Source organism: Ipomoea nil, unplaced genomic scaffold (genome assembly GCF_001879475.1).
Source record: "Ipomoea nil cultivar Tokyo-kokei standard unplaced genomic scaffold, Asagao_1.1 scaffold0302, whole genome shotgun sequence".
NCBI lineage: Eukaryota > Viridiplantae > Streptophyta > Magnoliopsida > Solanales > Convolvulaceae > Ipomoea > Ipomoea nil.
In genome coordinates, this window is record NW_017616730.1 from 3,595,863 (window position 1) to 3,623,439 (window position 27,577).

Genomic DNA, 27,577 nt, shown 5'->3' on the forward strand with positions numbered 1-27,577 from the left:
TGTTAAGTCATTGAGTCAATTTACATCCTCTCAAATGTTCGATCGAATCTTTGGGGTTGGAGATTCAATCTTTTGGAAGAAAAACAATTACTTCCTATTTCATTAAAAGTTTTAATTTCCAAACTTAAAAGATGGGGTTAGCAAAACAAACATTATAAATTTATTTTAAATTAAGTTAATCAGATGAACTTTGTCTCATTAATCTTTTATACTTTGTGTGTGTATATATGCGAGATACATAAATACCATTACACTTTTATACAAATAAGAAGAGTTAAAATAACTATTTTTTTTTTTGAAAAATAACTATTATTTTAAATTAGTATGTTTTTTTATTTTTAGTCATTTTAATATGAAATTCTACTAAATTTTGTCACATTTTTGTTGCATGACTTGTAAAGTTACAAAATTTATGCATAAATGTCTATTTACATGACATAAATTTTGATGGATTCAAATTAGGTGCATGGTTTAATGTCTAATAAATACTTGATTTGGAGATTGCTAATCAATATGATCTAAACCCAATAGCTCTGATTTGTAAATAAGATAATGATTATGGCCTTGTTTGGTGGTTAATGGCGGATTCACCATTTTTGGTCAAATCATCAAAAAAGTTGTTTGGTTAAACAGCGGTTTGCTCCAAACGCTGCAAAGTGCAGCGTTTGCAATTGGCGTTTTGGGGAAAATTTAATTTTTCCCAAAACTCCCCTGCTTATTAAAAAACAAAAAAATAATAACTTAATAAGGAGTAACGGCTCCTCAACGTCAATTGTTATGCCGTGCAACCGTGTGTACCGTTCTTGGTACACACGGTTGAAAACGGCACCGTATAGTGCCAGGGAAGTAACGGTGCCGTTAGTGGCACCGTTTCACTCATCCCGATATTTAAAAAAAAAAATATTATTATTATTGCCATAAAACGCCACTATACTCCTTTTTCCGCCATTTCCAACGTTTCGTCTCTAACAAGCTACACACTTCCTTCGCACTGTAGCAGTCTTCATCTCTCTCTCTGTCTACTCGGAGTCGCGATTTTCGTCGTCTTCATCTCATTGTCGCCGGAGCGTGTTTTGTTCACCATTGTTGCCATTTTCGCCATTTTCATTCTAGCATTGTCGCCTTTTATCATCGCATTCTCCATCAGGTATAATGTATTTTTGTGTTTTTTGACTGTTAACATTCATATTCGCTGTATATTCTTGTTATTTTTGACTAGGGTTTTGCAACACGATTTTGCATTTTTCTCAAACAGATCAATACTCTGTTTTTTTTCTGTTTGTTTGATTGTTTTTTGGTGTTTTCTGAAATGTTTGTGGACAAATAGTTGTGATATTGTGGATATATAGCTTTATACTTGTGGTTTTATAGTTTAATACTTATGCATGTTCGAAAATATCATTCCTGTCTTCAATTAGTGTGTTTCTGAAATGTTTGTGGACAAATAATTGTGATATTGTGGATATATAGCTTTATAATTGTGGTTTTATAGTTTAATACTTATGCATGTCTGAAAATATCATTCCTCTCTTCAATTATTGTGTTTCTGAAATGTTTGTGGACAAATAGTTGTGATATTGTGGATATATAGCTTTATAATTGTGGTTTTATAGTTTAATACTTATGCATGTATGAAAATATCATTCCTGTCTTCAATTAGTGTGTTTTCTGAAATGTTTGTGGACAAATAGTTGTGATATTGTGGATATATAGCTTTATAATTGTGGTTTTATAGTTTAATACTTATGCATGTGTGAAAATATCATTCCTGTCTTCAATTAGTGTGTTTTCTGAAATGTTTGTGGACAAATAGTTGTGATATTGTGGATATATAGCTTTATAATTGTGGTTTTATAGTTTAATACTTATGCATGTCTGAAAATATCATTCCTCTCTTCAATTATTGTGTTTCTGAAATGTTTGTGGACAAATAGTTGTGATATTGTGGATATATAGCTTTATAATTGTGGTTTTATAGTTTAATACTTATGCATGTCTGAAAATATCATTCCTCTCTTCAATTATTGTGTTTCTGAAATGTTTGTGGACAAATAGTTGTGATATTGTGGATATATAGCTTTATACTTGTGGTTTTATAGTTTAATACTTATGCATGTATGAAAATATCATTCCTGTCTTCAATTAGTGTGTTTCTGAAATGTTTGTGGACAAATAGTTGTGATAATATGGATGTATAGTTTAATAATTCTTATTTACAGAAATGGCTCGTGAACCTACACTGGCTGAGGCTTTTAGAGAAACAAAAAGAAGAAGAACAGAGTACCGGACAGCAGCAATTCTAGATTCACAAGCAGCTCAGAGCTCTAATCCAACTAGTGAACAACCAGCAGCAGCCCTAAATTCACAAGCAGCTCAGCGCTCACGCCCTGCTAAGGAAACAACTGTTGCAGAGACTTCAACGAGACGGCGCCGACGAACTAGAGAACACAGGAGAGATTACTTCAATACGAGGATGGGGCCAAAGCTGATGTTTGATCTTGTCCAGAGGCTCTCACCACGACAGAAACAAGCTGTCGTAGAAACTGGATTTGGTGGACTTCTTCATCTCCAACTCTGCACCAATGAATCAAAGTTGGTGCAATACCTGCTGGACAACTTTAATGTTTGCAGGTGTGATTTTGTATTAGAGGATGATAGTCTCCACATTGAAGAGGAAGATGTCGAATACACGTTGGGAATCCCGCGAGGGCCTCTGAAGGTCAATGAGGGGACAAAGATGGAAGACACCTCAACCCGTTAATACAAACTGCTGCTGACTTCATGGAGAAGGAGGTGGGGTATTACAGCAGGCTCGCCAATAACTACACAGATGCCAGATGAGATTGTTAGGAGAGCTGATCATGGTGATGAGTTCAAGAGGGATTTCGTAGTCTTTGCCGTTTCCTCCATGCTTTGAGGAAACACAACACGCTACTCCAAGTACAGGATCTTAAACTCATTGATTGATGTTGATATGATTAAAGAGTACAATTGGTGTGCCTACACATACCAATCTCTCATTGACTCGATAGATAGTTACAATGAAGATAGAAATAGAAGCTTTTGGGGGCCAATGACATTGATATTGGTCAGTTCTTATTGTCTTTAATCTAGTTGCATGAATTTTATGTAGTTGTACGTGTATAACTAACAATTTATTATGGATATATATGCATGAAACTTGGAATATACTCAGTTTAATAAGATCCTTTATGTAGTTTAATTTGTGGATATATAGTTTTAAAATTGTGGATATATAGTTATGTGATTATGGATATATAGTACTCTGTGAATATATGAATGTATTACTCTGTGGACATACTGTTAATAATTCTGGATATATATTAATGTGTTTTTGGATGTATAGTTATGGGTTTATGGATATATATGCATGACACTTGGAATACACTCAGTTTAATGAGGTCCTTTATGCAGTTTAATTTGTGGATATATAATTTTAAAATTGTGGATATATAGTTATGTGATTATGGATGTGTAGTACTCTGTGAATAAATGTATGTATTACTCTGTGGACATACTGCTAATAATTCTGGATATATATTAATGTGTTTTTGGATGTATATTTATGGGTTTATGGACATATATGCATGAAACTTGGAATATACTCATTTTATTAATATCATTTTTTATTTCTGAATTTTGTGGATATATAGTTTTAAAGTTATGGATATATAGTTATGTGATTATGGACATATAGTTATGCATTACACTGTGACCATGCAATTAAGAATACATGGATAAATTGTTCTAAATTCATCTTTAACATAATCTTCTGTAATTTGTAGCTGTTCTACTTTGATCGAGTAGAATTCAAAGGAATGAAGATCAACAGGACATACCCTAGCATACTTGCTTGGACAACCACGCTTGTAAGAAAGAGAGTCAAGGCTGAAAAAAGGGCTGGTGGGTTTGGAAAGGGAAGGGTTATCCCTAGAGTTAAGAAGCCAAGGACTGATGCTACCACCTCACTGCAACAACCTGCAGGCACTGCTGCTGCTACAACCTCACTACCACAACCTGCATTTACTGCTGCTGCTACTACTTCTTCTACTCCTGCTACTGCAACACCGACACCAACTACAAGTGAGCCACTCTCAAGTGTTGATCGGGTGACCCGTGTGCTCCAAAAGCTAGCATCAGATGTCCTGGAGTTTGGTGAAGCTATGTCTGAAATTGGAAAGCAGGGCGCACCTATTGAAGTCATGAAGAAAGCGTTCTCAGGGATATCAAACATGCTAGGTGCTGCAAGCGCAATTGAATCAACTTCCATTCCAACTGAATCTCAGTTGGATGACATATTCTTTGGGAGTGAAACTTTCACCGCTGCAGTGGATTCATTGGTGGAAGCATTTCAGAAGACAACAAGAACCATGGAATTTGAAGCTCCATCATTTGATTTGGGAATACACTGCAATGAATCGCAACCGCAGCCATGTGAGCAACACACAGAGCAAGTAGTTGAAGAGGACCTACCATTGGATGCTTTGGTTCAACAAATTGGAGAGGATGCAGGACTGTCAACGACCTTGGAAGCACAAGTAACTCCTCCACTTGTTAGGGTCCCATTTCAGAGATATGTTCGTCATGCCGCTGCTACTGATGCTGATGTTGATGACTTTGATTGGTAAATTTACAGTTTGTTATTTGCATTTGGCTTTAACGTTATGAATTTATAGTGCTAAAATTATGAATATAAACTTATGAACATTTTTACAACTGTGGACATATAGCTTTAAAATTGTGGATATATAGATATAAAATTATGAACATTTTAAATCTGTGAATATATAGTTCTATGATTATGTACATATATGTTTAATATTATGGATATAAAGTTCTAATGCTGTGGATATATAAACAACAGTGCCATGCAAGAAAGTGAGTCTGATGTTGATGACGTGACTGTTAGGATGAGACCCCAGCGACGATTCAGGAACAAACCTCTTTGTTTGAGGTCACCATACTGGACACAGAATGCAGGTTTTATACGCACTACAACTCCACGGGAAAAAATCATTTCAAACTATGCATTCTTGAGTGTGTCTACCGAACACCCAGAAGAGTATGTTTGAACACATATATTTATAATAACCTTTAAATTACTTAGATAGTTCATATTATTATAACTATTGGTGTTATTATTATTATTGTTATTTTGGTGCTGTAGTGAGTTGCTGTTCAGCTATGGTGACTACTACTTAACAAGGCGTCACTTCTCAACTTTGAGCAATGGTGAGTTGGATATAGACTTCTTGAATGTTTGGTCTTTGCGGCTAACTTTGAAGAACACAGAACGTGCTGTTGGGATACCAAAACGCGTATTCTTCACCACACTGCCACATGTAAGAGTTATTTTTGACATGCAAATGCGCATTTTTAAAAATCTAGTACTCTAAGCCTTTTGAATACTCATTTTTTGCATTTCTGTGTATTCAAAAACAGCTGCAGCTTGATCCATCTGATGATTGGATGAAAAGTCTCCCAGCTGAGAAAAGGATGGAAAATTTCAATGATAGATTGAATTATGAAATATCAAGTTTTGGAAACCTGGAAATCAGTGATGCAGACCTTGTAAGATCTATTACACACACTTAATTTAATAATTTAAGATTTTATTATTGATATATATGCATGAAGCTTGGAATATACAAAGTTTAATAAGATCCTTTATAAAGTTCTGAATTTGTGGATATATAGTCTTAAAATTGTGGATATATAGTTATGTGATTATGGATATGTAGTACTCTGTTAATATATGAATGTATTACTCTGTGAACAGGCTGTTAAGAATTCTGGATATATGGTAATGTAGTTTTTGGATGTATAGTTATTAATTTGTGGATTTATATGCTTGAAGCTTGGAATATACTCGGCTTATTAGGATCTTTATAAATTTCTGAATTTTGTGGATATATAGTTTTATAATTATGGATATATAGTACTCTGTCAAATATGAATGTATACCCATGCAGTTAACAGTACCTGGGTATGTAGTTGTTTCAAATAATAACCTTTTGTTTTGGAATTAGATATTTTTCTCAGTGCATCGCCATGCACACTACTTTGTTGTGTGCATAAATGTCAAGGAATCCAAGGTTCAGGTGATAGACAACAAGGAATTGCCTGCTGGTGTTTCAGAGCTTGATAAATATGGAGACTGTCCATACAAACTGGTAGCTTATATTATATTAAAAAATCTCCTTATTGTCACCTATATATTGAATTTAAAACATTATGAACATTGAGCTAATTTTTTACCAGATTGAAGCATTCAAGGCGTACCTGGAAGCAGGACAATCCACCTTGACTCACAAACTGAACAGCATGCCAGTAGAGTTCCTTGCCATGCACTGGAAAAATGCAGAGAATGTCACCGACTGTGGCATATATGTAATGCGGCATATGGAGAGTTACATGGGTGGAGCTCTCGAGAACTGGGATCCTGGGTTCAAGAAACATATGCGCACGAATGTAAGAGTAACATAAATATATTACATTCCAACTACATCAAAAAGTGATGAAAAAATTACAATGAACTAGTTATTTATTTTTCTTATTTTACAGGCTAGCTTCATTCTTGAGTTGAGGGCAAAGTATGCTGCTTGTATCATCATGTCAAAGCTGAACAGCGTCAAAGGCGAGGTCAAGAAAGCTGCAAAGATTGAAGACAAGAAGAAGTAAAACTGGAAAGATCAATGAATGTTTTTGTGGATGAATATTTTAATATTTTCTGTTCTTATGGTTGTTTTGTAACAACTCTATCACAATTTTTGAAATTCGATCTATGAAATTCACTGAATATATAGTTCTCATATTATGGACATGTAGGTTTAAGATTGTGGATGTATGGATATAAAATTATGAACATCTTACATAAGTATAAACATACCGTTCAAATATTCATATATTCATATTTCAAGAATTATGGACATATAGGTTTAAGATTGTGGACATATTGATATAAAGTTGTGAATATTCGTTCAACTGTGAACTTACATTTTACATAAGTGATCAAGTTCACCAGTTTACATATTGATATATAGCTTCAATATTGTGGATATAATGATATAACATTATGAACACTTTTACTAATTTGACACACAATTCCAATATTTTGTGGTCATATAGTTCTCAGAATTATGGACATATAGGTTTAAGATTGTGGACATATTGATATAAAGTTATGAATATTCGTTCAGCTGTGAACTTACATTTTACATAAGTGTAAACATCAAGTTCACCAGTTTACATATTGATATATAGCTTTAATATTGTGGATATAATGATATAACATTATGAACACTTTTACTAATTTGACACACAATTCCAATATTTTATGGTCATATAGTTCTCAGAATATGTATGTATAGCTCTAATATTATGGATATATAGCTTTAGTATTATGGATATGTAGCTTTAATATTATGGATATATAGCTTCAAACCTGCAAATCAACAAGTACTAAAATTTTGAATACACAGATCAAACAACTTGTAAATTGATATCCTCAAAACAGCTAGCTACCAACTGGTATTAACCCCACTCTCAATCTACAACTGCATTATCATCTACATCATTACTATACTGACAAAACTCCGAACTCCCAGAACTTGGATGTACAAGGTACCCATCCCCGGCAATCTCAGATAGACTTTCCAAAACCAACGACTGAACAGCACCTTTTGTACTCGAAGCAACTTTATTTGCAGCACTCCTCCTCCCCCTTGCAGCACTGTACTTCTTTTCAATAACACTACTCCTCCTTACGTTACGCTCACCTTTTGATCTCCGGTTTGAAGGATTTTGAATGACACCACTTGAAGATGAAACACCGCACTCTTCAATTTGCACATAGCCAATCTCAGCTTCAACCTTTTTCTTTGCTTCCTCAACTGCTTCATCACAGAACTGCCTAGTTACACTGTTATCTTGACTAGATGAAATCAGTCTTTGAAACTTTCTGCAAATCTCCACAACCCAAATTGAAGGAGGGACACCAGCTCTACAAAACATTGAACCAGTATTCACATCCCTACCATCAGCAACCTTTTTAGTCCACCTTTTCATGATATATTTGTTAGGAATACTTGAAACACAGTGTATATGAAGAATGCGTAAACAATGGCAGCATAAAATTCCTAACTCCGAAATCAACTTGCAACTACACGAAATGTCTAAGGTTGACAACTTAAAACTGACTTCATGCCTTATAATATCTATATCTGGACGCCATACGTGATACTTGAACTGACAACCTTCATTCAACACCATTTCTTGATGACAGGCATTGCCTTTCATGAATTGTTCCTCAAACAAAAAATATATCTCAATCGTATATACCTCTCTAGCGTGTAACAGAAGTTTCACGTGCTCCATCATCATGTTGGGTACCCCTTGAGTACAACGAAAGTCTTCACCATTCTCTTTGCTCCTCCATTCAGAAGTTACACTAACAAACGATGAATAAAAATCACATAGACCTACAGTCTTGGACAACCTTCTTGAAATCGAATGGTTAGTAGTTTCACTCCTTTGCGATGATAAAATGCCCCCTGAAAAATAGTCCTTATTGAATGCTGGACACCACTTCTCCCTACAGTCATACAGCTTTTGTATCCAACTATTCTTGTGGCACTTGTAGTCAGTCACCAACCTGAAATGATAAGATATATGTTCAGAACTCTAATGCTATATATCCACAGTTCCAATATAATAAAACCACAAATTGAATGCATATAATACAAACAGAAAGCTCACTGCTTCACTACTACATGTTCAGACAACTAATACTATATATCCATAATTGTAATATTATATATCCACAATTCCAATACTATAAATCCATAAATTGCATGCATATAATTTAGAGACAAACAGGAAGCTCACTGCTTCACTAATACATGTTCAGACAACTAATAATATATGTCCATAATTCTAACACTGTATATTCACAATTCCAAAACTATAAATCCATAAATTAAATGCATGTAACTCAGGAAAAATCAAGAAGTTCCATTCTATACTACAACATGTTCACATAATTCTAATACTATATATTCATAATTCTAATACTATATGACCATAATTCTAATACTAAACATCCATAATTCAATTACTGGAATCGAAAAAGGAAAAAAAAAAGTAGTGGACATACCTTGTCCAATAAAATTCAAACTCAGCTTCAGTCTCTGTGTATTTCAACACACAGTTAAACATATCTAAGAAATCCTTGTTATTCCTTAACGCCTTGATATGCTTCTTCGAATTCTCGCCAATATGCCATATGCAAAGACGGTGACGTGATGTTGGAAACACCTGACAAATAGCAGCAGCCATGGATGCACATTGATCTGTCATGATAGTCTGTGGACATTTCCCATTCATAGACCTTAAAAATGCTCTAAACAGCCACACAAATGATTCTATCCTCTCATTCATCAGAAAACCACATCCAAACATTACATTCATGCAATGGTGGTTCATCCCTACAAAAGGGCCACAAATCATATCATATTTATTAGTGCGATAAGTTGTATCGTGCACTAATAAATCCCCAAACAACACATAGTCTTGTCTCATCCGACCATCCCTCCAAAAAAAACTGCATAGTCTTGAATCACAATCAACTTCAAAATCAAAGAAAAAATCAGACTCAGTCGACTGCCTCTTCCTAAATATTTCAATTAATGAGTTCGAATCGGTTCCATCCAAACGCTTTGATGTATCAGAAGCAATTGAATTATAAGCATCTCGATTAGTGAAGACAACTAATGGAGACCCCCCTGCTTGATGTTTCAAGAACCTAATACCATCTGCCATTGCAACACCACTCTTCTTCAAATCTTTTAAATATAACAGTTGATTATCACCCACATTTCTATGTGAACGCAGAAGATGACTCTTGTCTACAGCACATAACTCGTGATTGTGCACTTTTACATGTTTTGTAACCGTCCACAACCCATCCTCACCGACGTCAAACTGAACACATGCACCACACCCTGACCTTGTGTCAATTTTTGAATATGCCCTAACACCAGCATTTGCCTTAACCTTAAAACCAGCTTTAGAACACATAAACATCTTCATTTGGACTGTTTTGCTATATACCTTGCACCGTTGATTACCCTTCCTCACACTAAAACCAACTCTATATGCATAATTGTTATACAACTCATACGCTTCAACCCCGTTACTTACAACAACACCAACCAAATCTTCATCAACTGCAAATGCAATATATAACCTCAAGTATACTAAATAATACACGTTCCATTGAAAATATAATTCCTATGTAGAGGGGGTGCGGGGAATGCCGAATAAATCCAGCCATGCTCTACAAAAGGAATAACATTTTCCATGGAAAAAGAATGAACATATAACAATGCTGAACACTGTGAATTATGATCATATAAAACTACATATAGACCTGGATTAGAAGAAGAACCATCAATGTCTAACTCTATTGGATCTGAACTTGGTGAATCAACAACAACATCTTCACTGACTGCATAGTGTTAAAAGCCAGAACAGAGTATCAGTTTAGAAATTTGTGGATGTATAGTATTATAATTCTGGATGTATAGTGATAGAATTCTGGATATAAAGCTCACAGTTTCTGGACATAAAAGTTCAATAATTATGGATATACAATCCAGAACAGAGTATCCATTCACAAAATCCTTGATATATACTACTATAATTCTGGATATATAACTCACAACTTCTGGATTTATAGTTCAAAGATTATGGATATATATTTCGTTCATTCAGAAAACCATAAACACATAAACACCAAGAGTTACGAATGATCTCAGACTAGAATCACATAAACATCACATACACAATAAACATCACACTAAATATAAACACCTACACAATATATCACACTGCAAAAATTGCAAACGACCACAAATCCATAAAAATCAAACTGCAAAATAACCTGGAACCGTATGCAATTCATCGCCTGCTTCATCTCTCTGATCTAATGCCTCGTCTCTCTGGTCTACTGCATCATCCATCATGAGATCCATACAATAAATCAGGAAAACGACTGCGATCGCTATTGCGATTGCGATTTTACGTATACTGCAATCAAAACGCCAAACTACCAAAAAATCGCAAAACTACCAAATATGATATGAATAACGCCGCTAACGGCCATCCAATTTTTTTTTTTTTGATTTTGTGCGCGCCGTGTCGTTTTTTAGTAAAACGGCGCCGTTTTGCAACCGTATGCACCTTGCTAGGTGCATTCGGTTGCACGGCATAATTTGCGCCTCAACGTTGCCCACTCATATGGGCAACGAAATTGGTTTCATTGTGGAGCCTTGAGTTAAGGAGCCCAATTTGCTCCCTAATGGGCAACGATGTGGGACGGTGGGAAAAGTGGAAAAAGAAGAGGGGAGCAGCGCAAGTTGCTCCCTTCTTCTTTTTATTTTTTTAATTTATTTTATTTTAATAATAATAATAATTATTATTATTATTATTATTATTATTATTGTTGTTGTTGTTGTTGTTGTTGTTATTGTTGTTGTCGTCGTCTTGTTATGATTATTATTATTTTTATCTTGTTATGTAGTATTATTTATTTTTTTATTTTATTATTTTATTATTACATAATGAAGTTAATAATAATAATAATAATAATAATAATAATAATAATAATAATAATATATTATTATTATTATTATTATTATTATTATTATTATTATTATTATTATTATTATTATTATTATTATTGTTATGAATATCCTTTTAGGTCTTTTTACATGTTAGCCGCTAATCTAAACAACTAATTTTACCAAACATCTTTTTACAAACCGCTGATACTACTATCCGTTGGTCAAACCTGCTAACACAATCCGCTATCTGTGAATCGCTAATATAATCCGCTAACCGCTGATTTGCTATTGACATTTAATGGTATTAATAGATCAATAGTAATAATTCAATAATACACAAAATGTTAGATCTAAATATAATCTAATTATACTGAATGTACTATATAATGAATCTCATGTATCCTAATTCAATCAAACTATATAATAAGCATGGTCAACTTGCATCACTTAATTAAGTTCATAATATATAATATATATTACTGTGGAAAATTTTACACAACAATCTTTATGGTGCAAGTTGTCCATGATCATGTATTGTGTATTCTTTTAAATCCATTAGCATACTAGCTATTTCATTATGCCTCCATGTTTAGTAAGTCTATTATTGTCGTAAAAAATGTTATTTTTACCAATAAGCTTGTTCATATTTAAAAGTATATGACATAAATTAGTGAAACTTTTAATGTTCCGGAGGACATGAAGGATATGCTTTGGACGATGCACAAAGTACCCCGAATATCAGAATTAGGTAGTGCTTTCGTTGGAAGGCCTCTATGTACCCAAAAAAGAAAAATGAAATTTTATTAAATTTTACACGTAAATAACAACAAATAGGAAAAAAAGAAAAAAGAAAAAAAAAAAGATGTACACTTTTATAGTGACATTTATATAGTCATATGGACCCTGGCCTTTGTTGGACTTTGGACTGCTGCTTTTATGTTGTTTTATTTTATTTAAAAGTTCTTTGAGGATTGGAGCCTGGAAAATATTTACTTATCAACCCTAATAAATAATAAAATAAGTATAAGAATTAAGTCACTCAATTGCACATTAAATTGTAATTAGATTATCAAATTCAATAAAAATATAATAAAATATATAAACAACATAAATCCATACAATTCGACCCAAAATGACATGTTTACATGAAAATATGCTGGCGTGGCGGTTATCAAATTTAAAAATAATTTTAAATAAAATAATTATTAAAAAAAACAATCGAAAATGAAGACTTCTTCAGTGGTTAACTTGTAAAATATGTCATTTTTATTTAATTGCACGAATTTGCTTTCTTCAAGAAGTTAATTACAAAATGTTCTAAGTTAAATCACCTAACTACATTTTATGTATAATTTAGTGATTAGTTTAACTCTGAGCAACTCTAATTAAGTTTCGAATTGTTAGCAATTTTTATTTTATGACTTTACATTTTTTACAGCAGTTCACAAACTCATTCATTATTATAATATTCAAAATTTAATTTCTCGTGAGAGTTGTCTATTGATCCTTTTCATCTGAAACGATCAACGATCAACAATCTATGTTGATTTATACATTATAATTTATTATTTGTTAAATTTATAAGACAAACTTCACCCAAAATACGTATATATATTTAGATACCTGCTATTAGGACTCTATTATCCATATTAGACTAGGACTATATTATTCGTGTTAGACTAGGATTTTATCTAGTATCTCTATATACTCCCTCCCTGTACTCTCAGACATTATTATTGAATACAACACAATTATATTCTCCGGACTTTACAAATAATACCATCTTTCTAATAACGTCCAATAATGCAAAATTCCACTTTTGACTATTTGTGTTGATCCTGAACCGACTACACAGCTTAAATCCGGTTAAAACCGATCAAATTTTGGTAATAAAAAAAAAAAGAATGAACCCGGTTCAAGACCGGAGGCGTTCCCTCTCTCATTCCCCTTAATTTTCCCCTGTTATAGACGAAGAGGGTAATTGGGCGTCCCAAAGCCCTAACCCTAATTACGAACCAAACCTTCGGACCCGGTAATTCTCCGGTTAGCTCTCTCAATTTCGGTCTCGCCGACATCACGAGTTCAACTTTCAGGCTTCTGGTAATGTTCGTATCTTTATGGTGTTCTTAATTTATGATTTTCCTATATCATGAGTTTGTGAATGTTGTTTTCCTTTTACTCAACCATAGGAGCTGATCTTCCTGTTTGAATACTCTTTTTATTTTTGTATTTTGTTAATGAATTCTGTTGTTAATAACTTAGTACTGTTGTGAATGACTAACCCCTAACCTGCTCGGCAGTATGCCAGTATGCGAATCCTAAAGTGAAGCTATAATAAGTTGTTTGTAGTTTGCATTCTTTCATATTGCCTCGTTTCATCAAATTCGGCATAATATGTGTTTATGGCTTATATTTTTTACTTATAATAAAATTGTGAAAAGCTTTATAGCTAATGTGTTTTAAATATTGGGGGTTTTGAATTTTGATGATCCAGAACACCTGCATAGGCAAGCTCAAATGAATCCGCTGACGTTAGTGAAGCGCATACAGAACATAAATGCTAAGGAAGCTGCATTAGGTTTATCTGAGGATGCTTCATGGCATGCCAAGTACAAAGACTCGGCTTATGTGTTCGTTGGTGGAATCCCTTTTGACCTCACCGAAGGCGACCTCCTGGCTGTTTTTGCTCAGTATGTAGTATTTTGCTTCAATTTACGTATTTTTTTACTTTTCCACTTTTGCTTGTCATGTGGGGATTAAGAAATTTAAAAATTAATGAATTTTATTGTCTAATGCTTTTTTAGATATGGTGAGATAGTTGATGTGAATCTTGTCAGAGATAAGGGCACGGGAAAATCAAAGGGCTTTGCTTTTGTTGCTTATGAGGATCAGAGAAGTACAAATCTTGCTGTAGGTCAGTCTCTCTCCCTCCCAAACACATATACATGATAATATGATATGCTATTTTAGTCTGACATATATCAGTTATTAGAGAGAGAACATGAAACTGGTAGTTTGATTGCTCAAAGTTGCAGTTTATTTTTATTGGATTTTCAGATAATCTGAATGGTGCACAAATTCTTGGGCGTATTATAAGAGTGGATCATGTTAGTAACTATAAGAAGAAAGAGGAAGAGGATGAGGAGACTTTGAGGAAGAAGAGGGAAGAAAGGGGTGTATGCCGTGCATTTCAAAAGGGTGAGTGCACTAGGGGAGCTGGATGCAAATTTTCTCATGATGAGCAAGTAAGTTTGACTTTACATTAAATTTTAATTTGCTATACTCAAGTATGACATGAGTTGCCATTGAGTGCTTGATGAAATTTTACTGTCTTGTTTTGTATCTCAGTTGATGGCACTCCAGTAGGTTGCAACCCGTGTAAGTCCTCAGAGGGAATATATATATTTTTTTAATGAAAACATAAATAAATTGAGGAAAAGGGGAAAAGAACTGCAAAAGCTATTGAGTTATGTATATGCTCTCGTCTTTATGAAATCACTTTTTATTTAACTGTCAAGAAGGAAAATATGAATGCCGTGCTAAAAGGCCCAAAGGAAAGGACACTGCTTATAGGCTCCTAGCTCATTTACATGGAGAAATCTGTCTGTCTAATCGTTTGTCTATTCTGACCTTTTAGATCTTACAATTGATTCAAGGCTCTGGTCATTGCCATCTCTTCTTCTTTAGCTAGTTTTTATCCTTGTTCCAAACTTATAATGCTCAGTTTCACATTGTTCTACATTTTTTAAGTGGTTACAGTTTTTGTTTCTTACTCTCTCTCTCCCTCCAAATGAGGTACTGACATTGTTTTTTATCTGTATGTAGAGAGCTGCAAACACAGGTTGGGGACATGAAGAAGATAGACGTTCAAAATGGGATCATGAAAAATTTGATGATTCTCGGAAGGATAAGAGGTTTGGCCAATCAAGTAGTGCTGTAGATTCTGGTGTTGAAGAGAAACGTAGGTATAGTGATAAAGATTCAAAAGTGTCTAAAGCAAAATACAGCGATATGCAGAACTATGATCATAAAAAAATTGATACAGTGGATATGCACAATAGAGGTGTTGAGAAGCAATCAAAGCGAAAGGAGAGGGAAATGGATAACAAGGAAGACTATGATGAACCAAAGTCACGGGGAGATCGTGATAGGATGTATGAAAAAGTGAGGAGGAGGGATGATGATGATGATAGGAGAGATGAAAAGTCACGGGGAGATCGTGATAGAATGTATGAAAAAGAGAGGAGGCATGATCATGATTCAAAATCAAGGGAAGATAATGATAGGAGAGGTGAAAAGTCACGGGGAGAGCATGATAGAATGTATGAAAAAGCGAGGAGGCATGGCCATGATTCAAAATCAAGGGAAGATGATGTTAGGAGAGATGAAAAGTCAAGGAAACATGAGGATGATCGAAGGTCAAGGGAAGATGGCGATAGGAGGGAGAGATCAAGAAGACGTGAATAAATGATCAAAGATTATAGGGGACTGGATAAAACTGCCCATGATTTCCCACCCAACCCCCCCAAATCGTCATGGAAGGAATGGCAATGATCAGCAAACCAGAAATATAAATGATCTATTTCCACAGGACTGAAGTTATGCAAAGTGATTGAATTTTCTTTATGTTACATTCCCTTTCTATGCCAGTCCCCCATCCACCATTGGTGCTGTGTGGTGGGTGATGCATATCAATATATCATGTCTGTACTTGAAGTTGTTAAATGCTAATCTTGTAGCCAAAATTAGGGCAGGAATTTGTAAACTTATGTTAGCCTCTTTATACTGCCACCAGTGAACCCACTGCCAATTTTGCCAGTAGTTGATGTCCATGGCTTCATTTATGCTTTTAATGCCCTTTGATTAACTACTAAACAGTTAGGGGCATTTGGTTCCTATAATCTTTAAATATTGTTACATTTTTGTATAATCTAAGAAATTAGAGGACAAGATTCCTATGAATGTGACAAATAAACTAATAATCAAGATTTTTTTATTTATCAGGAGGGAAAAATCCGAGGACTCAGAATTACTGGCTCCTAACAAATATGTCATGCGTGCTAATATAATATCATTCCATTTCTACCCTCATTATTCTCCAATATCCTGACTGGGCTTTTTGGCACCATACTGCAATAAATGAGAGAGAGAAAAAAAATTGTCTAAGGTCAGCACTTCCGGCTGGAAGTCAACTGGCGATAGACTGGAACAGTGGAACTTACCCTAATTTGAGCATTGACCATTGACCAATTATGGAAGAGTAGCGCCAAAACTGGTCCCAGTCTGTAAAAAAAGGAATTGGGTTACAGTTACACGGCATTGACATTTCACACTCTGCCAAGAAGCCTCGTCAAAGTTTGGGCAATAAGGTTAACAATTATGGTTTTAAATTATTCATGGGGAGAGCGACATCAGTGGTTCAGTGCCGGTTCCTTTCACCCAAATACATATATCTCAAATCTAGAACATTGCTTTCAGCTGAAAACTTTGATTTGTTGATCACATGCATCCACTATAAAGTAAGAACTTTTGGGGCAACCTCAGCCAAGTTGATCATACTGTTGACTTGATAACCACAAGAGTACAAGTTCGATTCTTGACGGGAACTACCTATTGACCTTCTTGATTTGAGACGGTCAGCTATAAGTAACTTAGGCTGGCTTACCTCATTGTGGTCATTTGCTTAGGTTGGCTTACTTCATTGTGGTCATTTGCTGGCTAGTCATAATGCGAGATTTATCCAATGCATACTTTTAGATGGTGGCTATAAGTTTAAGAAGTAAAACCTCTTTCCACTGCAAGAATTTTCCAACGGACTCGATATATATCTCTGTCAAGCTTGTTCTACATATCATTTCCTCAGCTCTTAGCCTCTCACTTCCCTCTGCTACTTTCTCTTCTTCCCAAATGATGATTCCAACTACTAGTCTAAACTTGCTCTTTGCACTCACCTTTAATGCCATTGTTTTTGTGTTCTTGAACTTTTCTTTTCCAGGCTATGCATCATCAGGCGTACCTGGAAATGATACAGATCAACTTGCATTGATGACGTTCAAGTCTGGAATTACTGAAGATCCACAAGGAGTTCTGGATTCTTGGAATGCAAGCGTGAGTTTCTGCATGTGGCCTGGGGTCGCATGTGGCCTAAAACACCGACGGGTCACTGTTTTGGATCTCAGAGGCCATGGGTTGGGTGGTACTCTATCATCCCAAATTGGAAATCTTTCGTTCCTTCGGATTCTTGATCTTTCAGACAATTCCTTCCATGGTGAAATCCCCTCAGAACTAGGTCATTTGATCAGGCTCCAAACCATGAACTTGAGCTATAACTACCTTGGTGGTGAAATTCCAGCTAACCTGTCTCGTTGTGTTGGCCTAGTTGATCTTATTCTTGATCACAATCACTTTGAAGGGCACATTCCTGTTGAGCTTGGTTCTTTGACGAAGCTGGAGGCGTTGTATCTTAAGAATAATAACCTCACTGGGAGTATCCCAGCTTCAATTGGGAATCTGACTTCTTTGACAGAGCTTTACATATCATATAATGATCTGGAGGGCGAAGTTCCTGAAACAATGGCCAAGATGAGAAGCTTAACAATGCTAGGCATGTCAGTGAACTCTCTTTCCGGGGAGTTTCCTCCTGCGCTTTACAATCTATCCTCTCTTCAGCTCATAGGCCTGTCATTCAACAAGTTCGAGGGTACACTTCGAGCTGATATAGGAATTGCCTTCCCCAATCTGCAGTTCCTGTATTTGGCAACCAATTATTTCATAGGAGTGATTCCGGCCTCATTGTCCAATGTTACTGGCTTGCTTCGGCTTGATATTCCATACAACAATTTCACCGGAAATGTACCTATGAGTTTTGGAAGCCTTCAGAATCTATTATGGCTCAATGTTCTCAGTAACCAGTTGGGAAGAGGCGCACCTGATGATATGGATTTTGTAACTTCTTTGTGCAATTGCAGAAAGCTCGAGTTCTTGGATTTTGCTGATAATAGATTTGGAGGTATGTTCCCCACCTCGATAACTAACTTGTCAACCACATTGACAAAGCTTCTTATTGGTGGAAACAAGATACAGGGAATGATACCTAGGGAGATATCTAACCTTGTAAACTTGAATGCACTTAGCATCGAAGAAACAATGATCACTGGTAGTATCCCTGATTCTATCGGAATGCTTTCAAATCTAGAAAGTATCCATTTTGAATCGAATAAGCTAACTGGAAATATTCCCTCTTCATTGGGAAAAATCCGAGGACTCTTGCGACTCTACCTACAGGATAACAGCTTAGAAGGGAGCATACCTTCAAGTTTGGGAAATTGTGTCTCCCTGCAAAACCTGGACATTTCTCAGAATAAGCTTACTGGTACTATACCGAAACAGGTTTTGAGTCTGTCTTCCCTTTCAGTACTCCTTAATATGTCTTACAACTCCTTGAGTGGCCCTTTGCCCATTGAGGTCGGAAACCTTAGCAACCTTGCTGCATTTGATGTTTCAAACAATCGATTGTCTGGTGAACTTCCAAGCACACTGGGGGGTTGTGTGTCCTTGGAAGTACTTAACATGCAGCACAACCTCTTTGTGGGGCCATTACCTCCTTTAAACAACTTGAAAAATATTCAGTACTTGGATGTTTCTCAAAACAACTTCTCGGGCCACATTCCTCCGAGCATGGCCAAGAACTCCACTCTCTATCTGAATTTATCATTCAACAATCTTGAAGGCGAGGTGCCTGCTCGGGGTGTTTTTGCATATGCAGAAAGGATTGATGTAACAGGCAACATAAATCTCTGTGGGGGAATCAAGGAGCTTGATTTGCATCCATGCGTGGTAGAGGAACCCCAAAAATCTAGGAAGCACACTGCCCTTATAATAGCACTGGTTCTCATTGTTGTAGCAGCGTGCCTAAGCATAGCGCTGCTGCTAGCAGTTTTCTGGAAGAAAAAGGCGAAGAGAAGTAGAGCTAACTCATCATCTCAAGTCATGAACTTCCATGCAAAAGCATTTGCAAATGTGTCTTATGAAGATCTCCTAAATGCAACGGGAGGGTTCTCTTCGCAAAACTTGATAGGATCAGGTAGTTTTGGTTCCGTCTATAGAGGAACTCTGGCCTCGGATGGAACAATAGTTGCAGTGAAGGTACTGAAACTTCAACAGACGGGGGCTGACAAAAGTTTCTTGGCCGAGTGTCAGGCCTTGAGGCACATCCGGCACAGAAACCTCGTGAAGATCTTAACTGTTTGCTCCAGTGCTGATTTTAGTGGGAATGAGTTCAAAGCCTTGGTCTATCAGTACATGCCAAATGGGAGCCTAGAAGAGTGGCTGCACCAGAAGGACAGAGAGGATAGGAGGTTGAGTATCTTCCAACGGTTAAACATAGCAATAGACATCGCTTCAGCATTGCAATACCTCCATGATCAATCTCAACCCCCCGTTATTCACTGTGATCTGAAGCCAAGCAATATTCTTCTTGATGATGATCTGTGTGCTCATGTGAGTGACTTCGGTTTGGCAAGGCTTCTTTCAAACCCAGCTCAAGAAGCTGAAGGGATCGAGTTTAGCTCACTTGGGATCAAGGGAACCATTGGATATGCTGCTCCAGGTAACACACTTCCACTGAAATTTGCCACATTACATATCTTTTCAGGTGTAAAACGTAATGCATAAGCTTCATGATATCTGCAGAATATGGCATGGGTGCTAAGGTGTCAAAACAAGGAGATGTCTACAGCTTTGGAGTACTTTTACTCGAGATTTTCACAGGTAGAAGACCTACTGATGAAATGTTCAATGACAGTGGAAATCTTCACAGTTTTGTCAAACAGGCATTACCTGATCGAGCAATGGACGTTGTTGATCAATCAGCTCTCTTCGAGGAAGAACCCGGAGATCTGACAGGCAAAATTTACTGTGAAAATGGCTTCAAAACCAAGATTGATGAATGTTTGGTTTCTCTCCTTGGCCTTGGAGTTGTTTGTTCAGAGGAAGCTCCTGAAACCAGAATAACAGCAGGCAAAGTTGTGGCTGATCTTGTTTCAATTAGAAGTAATCTAAGCAAATATGCAGCTTTACAGAAAAGAGTGCAATGACCTGGAAACATTATGATTCAGGTTCAGCTGTCATTTAAACTGTAACTGTGTAGTGTTTACTCAGCCCCTCAAATCAAAAGGCATTTCAAATGCAATTACGAAATATTTGATGCACACCCAGAAGGAATTAATGTAAAAATAAAAATAGTACTGTTAAAATATTGACTGTTTAAGGTTCAAAAGCACATTGAGTGGGGGAAAAAAAAAAGACTGAGAATTCTATAAGAGTTTACTACTCAATAAATGATGATTCAGCAAGATCAATGGCACGGACAAGAGCTGCAGCCTTATTTTCACACTCTCTCTGTTCATCAAGAGGATTACTATCAGCTACAATACCCGCTCCAGCTTGGATATGAGCAATCCACTCTCTTCGTTTATTCACATCCTTGTAGGAGTACATGGTATCATGACGCATTGCAGTTGGAAAAACAATGGTTCTCAATGCCAAGGCTATGTCCATGTCCCCAGAAAAGGAAATTCCTCCAAATCCACCACCATATGGTCCACGCCTTGTCACTTCAAGCTCATCAATCAATTCCATGGCCTTCACCTGATTATAGCAAACCAAATAGAGAAAAGCTACATAAATGCAACAACGCTGCAAAAACTAGTACATTTGTGTGTGGGTATTCTAAACCTAACAGAGTTCAAAGGAAAAGTTTTTGAAATGGTTTCTCTTTCCAGTCTCATAAATGGTTCAATAGAGTAGCAAAAGGCATAACAAGCTCATCATTACAATAATTAAAATATTTGACCACAATTCCAAATTGAATCATGAGATAAGAGTTATGATCACTCAAAAAGAACATGAAACATAATGAACAAACAAATAGAGATGATTGGAAAACCTTTGGGGCTCCACTGACAGTACCAACTGGCAATGCAGCACGCAAAGCATCCCAGCTACTTAAATGGTCATGGAGCTCTCCAGTAACCTATAATGTTTGGCATTAAATCATAACAAAGAATAAAACTGAGCAATTCCAATTCAATATATTTGCTCAACAGTGAAAGAAGCTACAATGTCATCCACAGTTCATTACTTATTTCAATAAGAACACCTGTGCTCTAAAAGAGAAAGATGGCAGATACTGTATTGACCTAAGCTCTAACATCTCATTTTCTTCTGTTTTTATTATCATTGCTTCTAATCACTAGCTTGCATATTATAAGCAAATCACTAACTTGCATATCATCCTTCACCTATATCATCATTTCGTATAAACAAGGGCAAGTCTTGATCACTAATTATGAGAAATATATATCAAACTGAAAGGACTAACCGTGGAACTGATGTGCATGACATGGGAAAAACGTTCAATGTTCATGAGTTTCTCAACTTCCACTGAACCAATTTTAGAAACCTATAATAAGAAGCTACATTAGTGAAAGTACAATAGCAAGGAAAGACAAATATTTGAAACACTCTACATATTTTCCATGCATGAAAAAAGAGAATGCAATCCTACAAGCACCAAGCAGGGGCTACAAGAGGGCGAAGTACGATGCTTAATATTTAAATCAATTTCCAAGAATTTTCTTAACCATTGCTACCTCCAATATATTAATAAAGAATTTTAATAAAATAGCCCCATTAACATCCCTTTAGATGTTATTGGGGTTATTTTACTTCAAAGAAACCAATTTTTACCAAGATGATACTTGAACTGTGTTTATTATTGCATTAGGACGAGTAGTGTATAAAAGCAATATGAAGGCCGGCTTAAGGATTTTGTATGCTGAACATAGATCAGAAGCAAGCTCACTTGAAAACAGCATGCAATTGTTAATTTCAGAAAGATAAGTACCACCTTGCTAAGAACATTGTAGTCTAGTGGCTTGGACCCAACTACCCAAGACTCTAGTTAAAAAAGCAACAAGCCCAATCCCCATTACCCTTAAATAATAAATAAAAATTACCATCTTGACTATTAGCAAGAATCACAAAACAAAATGTACATATTCCAAATTTCCAATAGAAACTGTGAGGTGCCCAAATATATGAATAAAACAATTTTAAGATGAAAATTTAGAGATTCCTCCATGGAGTAAATGATAGTAATATTATGAGCATGCTTTTGTACTATTATAAATTTTAAAAGAATAAAGTATAAACTCCTTTATTTATTTGGGCATTATTTAGACATACATCCATTGTCAAAATGGAATTGGAAGATCAGCTAACTGATGTTTCTCATTATTGACTGAATGAAATCACATCTAAAAATAACACAACCTTTCCCACATCATTTCTTGCCATGTCAACCAGCATGATGTGCTCTGCACACTGCTTTTTGTTATGCAGAAGTTGATTTTCCAGCATGTAATCTTCTTGAGATGTCTTCCCTCTCCTAACAGTCCCTGCTAGTGGGCGATTAGTGATTTTTCCCTAAACAATGATGATGAGGTTATTGAAGTGAGCTGCTCTAAAGGAAAATTAAGAAAATAAGACATGTAATATGCAGCAGCAAGAAATTATTTATTAAAAAAAAAAAAATCTGGGCACTCCTGAACATATTATCCAACTCATAAAGCAAACGAGAAGTGGAGGTTTTTTTTGTTTTTTTTGGTATCAACTATTTACCTTCTTAACTCTAGTAAGAATCTCAGGACTTGAAGCAACAAGTATACACCCCCTAGCCTGAAAAAGCATAATTAAAATTTGAAGTAAACATATTTTTGTATATGAAGCAACAATATTGTCTTTATAAAAAAAAAAAAAAAAAAAACCAAGAAGAAGAGAGAGAGTGCAAACCTGTAAATAGGCCATATATGGACTTGGATTAACAATTCTCAATGCCCTATATATCTCAAATGGATCTGCAAATGTTCTCCTTTCAAAACGTTGACTGAGAACTATTTGGAAAATATTCCCATCTAGAATGTGCTCCTTAGCTTTCAAAACGGCATTTTGATAGTCTTCACTGGTCATGGTTGATATCTTTGCTGAACCAAAATGGCTTGTATGTAATTTTATTAAACCTGCAGCTAACCTAGGACTAAAATTTAAAACTATGTCAAATGTACTTAATCGTAGCAAAAGAATGTGAAACATATTGTTGTGCCTCTTGAAAGGAACATGTACAACTTACGTCTCTATATTGTGCACTTTTGATATCAAAGCTTCTAACCGGTCCATGCCATCATTAAAGGCCTCCTCAACTGAAGAAAAGCGATCTAGCTGCACCCAGTGTATTGCACATGCTTTCTGATATTTAAAGAAACACAATTAATTACATATTAATAGCCTGATTGCCTGAATGAGAATCACTCATCCTCTCATTGTGGCATTGGATAAAAATTAATTCTTTAGAAACATGATTTTACTGCACATTTGATTATTGAAGCACTTTAAGATAGAAAATACCAACCAAAAGAATAAAGTATTCATTAATTAGGAAATAGGAGGCAAAAGTCCACATAAGAATTCCAAACTAAGCAGGTGGGCAATTGGCAAAACTAAATGTTTTAGTACATAATATAACCTTCTCTACATGATCCATCACAACAACATCATCATATAGGCCAATGTGAAGATCAGGGAGAAACCGGTCATCCAAAGGGCCATTTGAGAACGGTAGTTTCTTTTTCTCAACAAAACGTACTGTATCATACGAGAAATAGCCAACCCAGCCACCTGATAGGAAAAGAATTCAATACAAATCATAGCAATTCCGGATACAAGTAATGTCCTATATGACATCAAAGTTAAACTATATTGTCACTATCAAGCAAGTTCAATATACACTCATTATGCTGTGTACCAAAAGTTCAAAACAAAAATAGCAGGCTCGCGAATTGAAGAAGAGAATAAAGGTTAAATGAATTAAATGACAAAAGATGAAAAGTGGCATACAAAACAAAGGATGAATAGCATTTAACATACAATGAATTAAAAATGAGGAAAACTGAATATTCAAACAGAAAGGATTACTAAATGCAACCAGATACTCAAGCTATGATATAAGGGAAATTTGGCAAACAGAACTAGATAGGAAGATTTGGCAAACAAAATTTCAGTGTCAATGGAAATGGAATGTTTATGTGTTCAACAATATTGTCTACAACTATTCCTCATATAGCAAGACACACCTGAGGGTAGCAGCTTCCTACATGCTGCACCTCAATATGTCAAACGAATAAAGATTGCATTACCAGTAAATGCCTCAGGAAGCTCATCGAGCCGCTGAGGTTTCCATTTGTCCATAATCCTACGAGGAATGGCCATATGATCCTCTTCAAATGTCTCTGTCCTTTTCCCTTCACGGTGGTCCATAATTGTCACCGAGTTTTCTTTTGCAATAATCTCCATAGCTGGCTGAGCACCAATAACACTATACCGCCCCTAACATTGTTAAAATTACAACAACAACAACAACAAAAGTTACGTTTTCACTCTTATGATATAAAGTCAGTATCGCATTTGATTTTCACCATATTGGAAATGCTTACGTTACTTTCAACTTTCAGTCCAACGTTTACGGACTCGAACAAGAAGCTGGGAGCTTCTCTGTCATCTTCCTTCACCAAACATCTGTAGGCAAGCACAGGTGTTAGTTGATCAGAGAATATTGACCTATACAGTGGCACCAAATTCCCGTGCCGCGCAGCTTCCTTGAAGCTCACCGCTTGGTCCACTGCACAATCAACACCATTTCAGACCGATCAAACACCAATACGACACCGATCACAAAATCAAAATAGAATAAAATTACATGGAGGCGGGGAGACAGCCGAGCATTTGACCATCCATTTATGCGAATCGGGCGATGAGGGGAAGAGATTGACGGAGGCTTTGGGGGTGCAGCAGTGCCGGATGCCAGAGGAGAGAGGAATGTGTGAGAGAAGTCGGATTTCCATATCTTGAGAGCTTCAAACTTCGAATCAAACGGGTTCGTATACAAACTACAAAGAGCAACAGTAAACACAGCACTGAGGTTTTTGGCGTCTTGGATCATCTTAATAATACAAAAAAGTCTCAAAATTGACAAAATTAACTAGACCAGGTTGACCTTTGTATTCTGGGGTCAAAGACTAATATGCGAAAGAAATCTAATTTGTTGATAAAAATTGGAATATTTTGAAAGTTGGACTAGAATAGGAAAAAAGTATTTTGGATAGAGAAAATATGGGATGCACCGTTCTAGTATAGGTGTTATACAACTGCGGTGAACCAGAACGCGTCACCTTATTAAATTGAAAGCACATAAGTTAAATGTAAATACATAATATGTTAATTGCATATTATGTGCATTCAATTTATTTATATTCATATAATATATTAAATGTTTATACATAATATATTAACTATAAATATATAATTTGGATGTCGTTTTGGATTAGAGTTCACGTGGGTGTAAGGTAAACATGACTCATGATATAATTTGTCAATAGCTTAATTTAATCTATAATTTAAATTAGAGTAGATTAAGCATTCTACTCAATACTCACAATTAGCTAGTTTAACCGTTTTCTATATTCAACTTCTAACTATTAACTTTTCAACTTTATGCTAAAATAGAAAGTACAATGCGACTACAAAGAAACGAACAAAAGAACCAAATGAAATATGAAAGATGAGGGCAATAGATTTGAAATTTTTAATTCGAAAGAAATGATGATTTAGCAAGATGAATAACAGAGAAGAGAGGTGCAACCTTAACTTGTTTCCGCACTCGGTTTGATCGTTGCAAGATTGTTATCAACTACAATGCCAGTCCCAACTTAGACGTGAGCAACATATTCTCTCTGTTTGTGGACACTCTCATAAGAATACATACATGGTGTCATGACGCAGTCCGATTAAAAAAATAATAGTCGTTGATGTTAATGTCGAGTCGGCTTAGGTTGGCCGATAAATTGAATAACGTATCAAACGTGAAAGAAATTAAATAGTCATGTACCAAAATTAAAAATCTTAATAGTTAGAAACCTAATATGAAAATATGTATTATAGTTGAGGAATCAAAAGTATAAAATACTAGAAACAAAAGTTTTTTTTTTTAAGGGAACAAAAGGTTATTTAAAATATTTCAAAACTTCATTATCCCAACTTCATTGATATAAGTGCCTTACGGAGCTCATACGTGCCTTTTCCAACCATATTTGTGTATTTTCCAACCTCGTTAGGGTTTTATATATATATATATATATATATATATATATATATATATATATATATATATAAACTATATTCATGTACTTTCCAACCTCGTAAGTGCATATCGCAGTCTCCCCGTTTTATGAGTGCACTTTCCAGTCTTGCGAGCACATTTCCCGACTTTGAGAAAGTATGCCCACCTTCCAATCTCATTATTAGTAGACCTCCCGGTCTCATTATCAAATAAACTTACAGGTCATCTTGTATGTAGACTTCCTGACCGAACTATCAATAGACTTCCCAACCGAACCACCGATCGGGATATGAACATCAAGATGAAGCCAACCAAATTTGGGCACAACTAGTCTCATCCATAATTAAACAACGATCACCAAGCGTCCCATAATGTGTCAAAACTCTAAGTACACTTGGCAAGCATAACCTTACCACTGAATCTACCTAGGGCACGTGGAGGACATGCCGAGCACCCGACATGTGTCTCCTCTTTCCCTGTATATATAGTACATTTATTGCATCTTGGAGGGGACTTTTGGCTCCCAACCTACACCACTCCACTCGAAGCCTCCCAACCGCATGTGGTTGGCCCCTTTATTCAACTTCTGGACCACATCATTCCACCCTTCCCGATCACATCAATCACCTTCATTTAACTTCCCGACCATATTGCTTCACCTAAAATTGGATTCCTAGTTACATTCACTCGACTCGAAAGA

At 35.7% G+C, this 27,577-nt stretch overlaps 7 protein-coding genes and 1 long non-coding RNA gene across 10 annotated transcripts; 5 read left to right on the top strand and 3 right to left on the bottom strand.

Moving 5' to 3' along the window:
* Nucleotides 1-1,014: 1,014 nt before the first annotated feature.
* LOC109163530 lies at nt 1,015-2,903 on the top strand. The gene is made up of 2 exons (XM_019312281.1): nt 1,015-1,147; nt 2,220-2,903. The coding sequence occupies exon 2, from the start codon at nt 2,222-2,224 to the stop codon at nt 2,759-2,761; it is 540 nt and encodes a 179-aa protein (XP_019167826.1). The 5' UTR covers nt 1,015-1,147; nt 2,220-2,221; the 3' UTR covers nt 2,762-2,903.
* On the top strand, nt 2,831-5,093 carry LOC109158994. Its single transcript, XM_019306959.1, has 3 exons — nt 2,831-2,887; nt 3,807-4,645; nt 4,886-5,093. The coding sequence occupies exons 1-3, from the start codon at nt 2,831-2,833 to the stop codon at nt 5,091-5,093; spliced, it is 1,104 nt and encodes a 367-aa protein (XP_019162504.1).
* A 683-nt stretch (nt 5,094-5,776) lies between these two features.
* LOC109159004 lies at nt 5,777-6,702 on the top strand. The gene is made up of 4 exons (XM_019306970.1): nt 5,777-5,824; nt 6,051-6,194; nt 6,283-6,492; nt 6,586-6,702. The coding sequence occupies exons 1-4, from the start codon at nt 5,777-5,779 to the stop codon at nt 6,700-6,702; spliced, it is 519 nt and encodes a 172-aa protein (XP_019162515.1).
* Nucleotides 6,703-7,566: 864 nt separating this feature from the next.
* On the bottom strand, nt 7,567-11,042 carry LOC109159010 (protein FAR1-RELATED SEQUENCE 7-like). Its single transcript, XM_019306983.1, has 4 exons — nt 10,964-11,042; nt 10,451-10,528; nt 9,176-10,247; nt 7,567-8,674 (listed from the first exon to the last, which is right to left on the bottom strand). The coding sequence occupies exons 1-4, from the start codon at nt 11,040-11,042 to the stop codon at nt 7,567-7,569; spliced, it is 2,337 nt and encodes a 778-aa protein (XP_019162528.1).
* A 2,490-nt stretch (nt 11,043-13,532) lies between these two features.
* On the top strand, nt 13,533-16,463 carry LOC109163550 (zinc finger CCCH domain-containing protein 25). Of its 3 annotated transcripts, XM_019312310.1 has the most exons (6): nt 13,533-13,745; nt 14,140-14,335; nt 14,450-14,559; nt 14,703-14,890; nt 15,471-16,150; nt 16,181-16,463. In XM_019312310.1, the coding sequence occupies exons 2-5, from the start codon at nt 14,163-14,165 to the stop codon at nt 16,110-16,112; spliced, it is 1,113 nt and encodes a 370-aa protein (XP_019167855.1). In that variant the 5' UTR covers nt 13,533-13,745; nt 14,140-14,162; the 3' UTR covers nt 16,113-16,150; nt 16,181-16,463. The 3 variants fall into 3 exon arrangements, with proteins under 3 accessions (XP_019167855.1, XP_019167845.1, XP_019167851.1); XM_019312300.1 differs by having other exon boundaries at nt 15,471-16,463; XM_019312306.1 differs by having other exon boundaries at nt 13,553-13,750; nt 15,471-16,463.
* Nucleotides 16,464-16,948: 485 nt separating this feature from the next.
* LOC109163564 lies at nt 16,949-17,411 on the bottom strand. Its single transcript, XR_002051292.1, has 2 exons — nt 17,343-17,411; nt 16,949-17,310 (listed from the first exon to the last, which is right to left on the bottom strand). It is a non-coding gene; the product is annotated as an uncharacterized LOC109163564 (long non-coding RNA).
* On the top strand, nt 17,300-20,917 carry LOC109163536 (putative receptor-like protein kinase At3g47110). The gene is made up of 2 exons (XM_019312287.1): nt 17,300-20,253; nt 20,337-20,917. Exons 1-2 carry the CDS (start codon nt 17,403-17,405, stop codon nt 20,738-20,740), a joined length of 3,255 nt encoding a protein of 1,084 aa, XP_019167832.1. The 5' UTR covers nt 17,300-17,402; the 3' UTR covers nt 20,741-20,917.
* On the bottom strand, nt 20,864-25,734 carry LOC109163542 (anthranilate synthase alpha subunit 2, chloroplastic-like). Its single transcript, XM_019312293.1, has 12 exons — nt 25,664-25,734; nt 25,459-25,630; nt 25,196-25,380; nt 24,899-25,088; nt 24,229-24,380; nt 23,836-23,951; nt 23,499-23,742; nt 23,328-23,384; nt 22,980-23,132; nt 22,027-22,107; nt 21,592-21,678; nt 20,864-21,293 (listed from the first exon to the last, which is right to left on the bottom strand). Exons 2-12 carry the CDS (start codon nt 25,601-25,603, stop codon nt 20,973-20,975), a joined length of 1,731 nt encoding a protein of 576 aa, XP_019167838.1. The 5' UTR covers nt 25,604-25,630; nt 25,664-25,734; the 3' UTR covers nt 20,864-20,972.
* Between the last annotated feature and the right edge of the window lie 1,843 nt (nt 25,735-27,577).

Coding starts and splice junctions, on each gene's coding strand:
- LOC109159010 (XM_019306983.1), bottom strand. CDS start 11,042: ATGGATGATGCAGTAGACCAGAGAGACGAGGCATTAGATCAGAGAGAT. Junction 10,529..10,963: donor TGAATTGCATACGGTTCCAG/GTTATTTTGCAG, acceptor AACACTATGCAG/TCAGTGAAGATGTTGTTGTT. Junction 10,248..10,450: donor TGGTTCTTCTTCTAATCCAG/GTCTATATGTAG, acceptor TTGCATTTGCAG/TTGATGAAGATTTGGTTGGT.
- LOC109163536 (XM_019312287.1), top strand. CDS start 17,403: ATGGTGGCTATAAGTTTAAGAAGTAAAACCTCTTTCCACTGCAAGAAT. Junction 20,254..20,336: donor CATTGGATATGCTGCTCCAG/GTAACACACTTC, acceptor TGATATCTGCAG/AATATGGCATGGGTGCTAAG.
- LOC109158994 (XM_019306959.1), top strand. CDS start 2,831: ATGCCAGATGAGATTGTTAGGAGAGCTGATCATGGTGATGAGTTCAAG. Junction 2,888..3,806: donor ATGAGTTCAAGAGGGATTTC/GTAGTCTTTGCC, acceptor TGTAATTTGTAG/CTGTTCTACTTTGATCGAGT. Junction 4,646..4,885: donor GATGTTGATGACTTTGATTG/GTAAATTTACAG, acceptor TATAAACAACAG/TGCCATGCAAGAAAGTGAGT.
- LOC109163530 (XM_019312281.1), top strand. CDS start 2,222: ATGGCTCGTGAACCTACACTGGCTGAGGCTTTTAGAGAAACAAAAAGA.
- LOC109163542 (XM_019312293.1), bottom strand. CDS start 25,603: ATGGAAATCCGACTTCTCTCACACATTCCTCTCTCCTCTGGCATCCGG. Junction 25,381..25,458: donor GGCTGTCTCCCCGCCTCCAT/GTAATTTTATTC, acceptor TTGATTGTGCAG/TGGACCAAGCGGTGAGCTTC. Junction 23,133..23,327: donor TTCTTACTAGAGTTAAGAAG/GTAAATAGTTGA, acceptor ATCATTGTTTAG/GGAAAAATCACTAATCGCCC.
- LOC109163550 (XM_019312300.1), top strand. CDS start 14,163: ATGAATCCGCTGACGTTAGTGAAGCGCATACAGAACATAAATGCTAAG. Junction 14,560..14,702: donor AAGTACAAATCTTGCTGTAG/GTCAGTCTCTCT, acceptor TTGGATTTTCAG/ATAATCTGAATGGTGCACAA. Junction 14,891..15,470: donor AATTTTCTCATGATGAGCAA/GTAAGTTTGACT, acceptor ATCTGTATGTAG/AGAGCTGCAAACACAGGTTG.
- LOC109159004 (XM_019306970.1), top strand. CDS start 5,777: ATGAATGTATTACTCTGTGAACAGGCTGTTAAGAATTCTGGATATATG. Junction 5,825..6,050: donor TTAAGAATTCTGGATATATG/GTAATGTAGTTT, acceptor TTTTGGAATTAG/ATATTTTTCTCAGTGCATCG. Junction 6,195..6,282: donor GAGACTGTCCATACAAACTG/GTAGCTTATATT, acceptor ATTTTTTACCAG/ATTGAAGCATTCAAGGCGTA.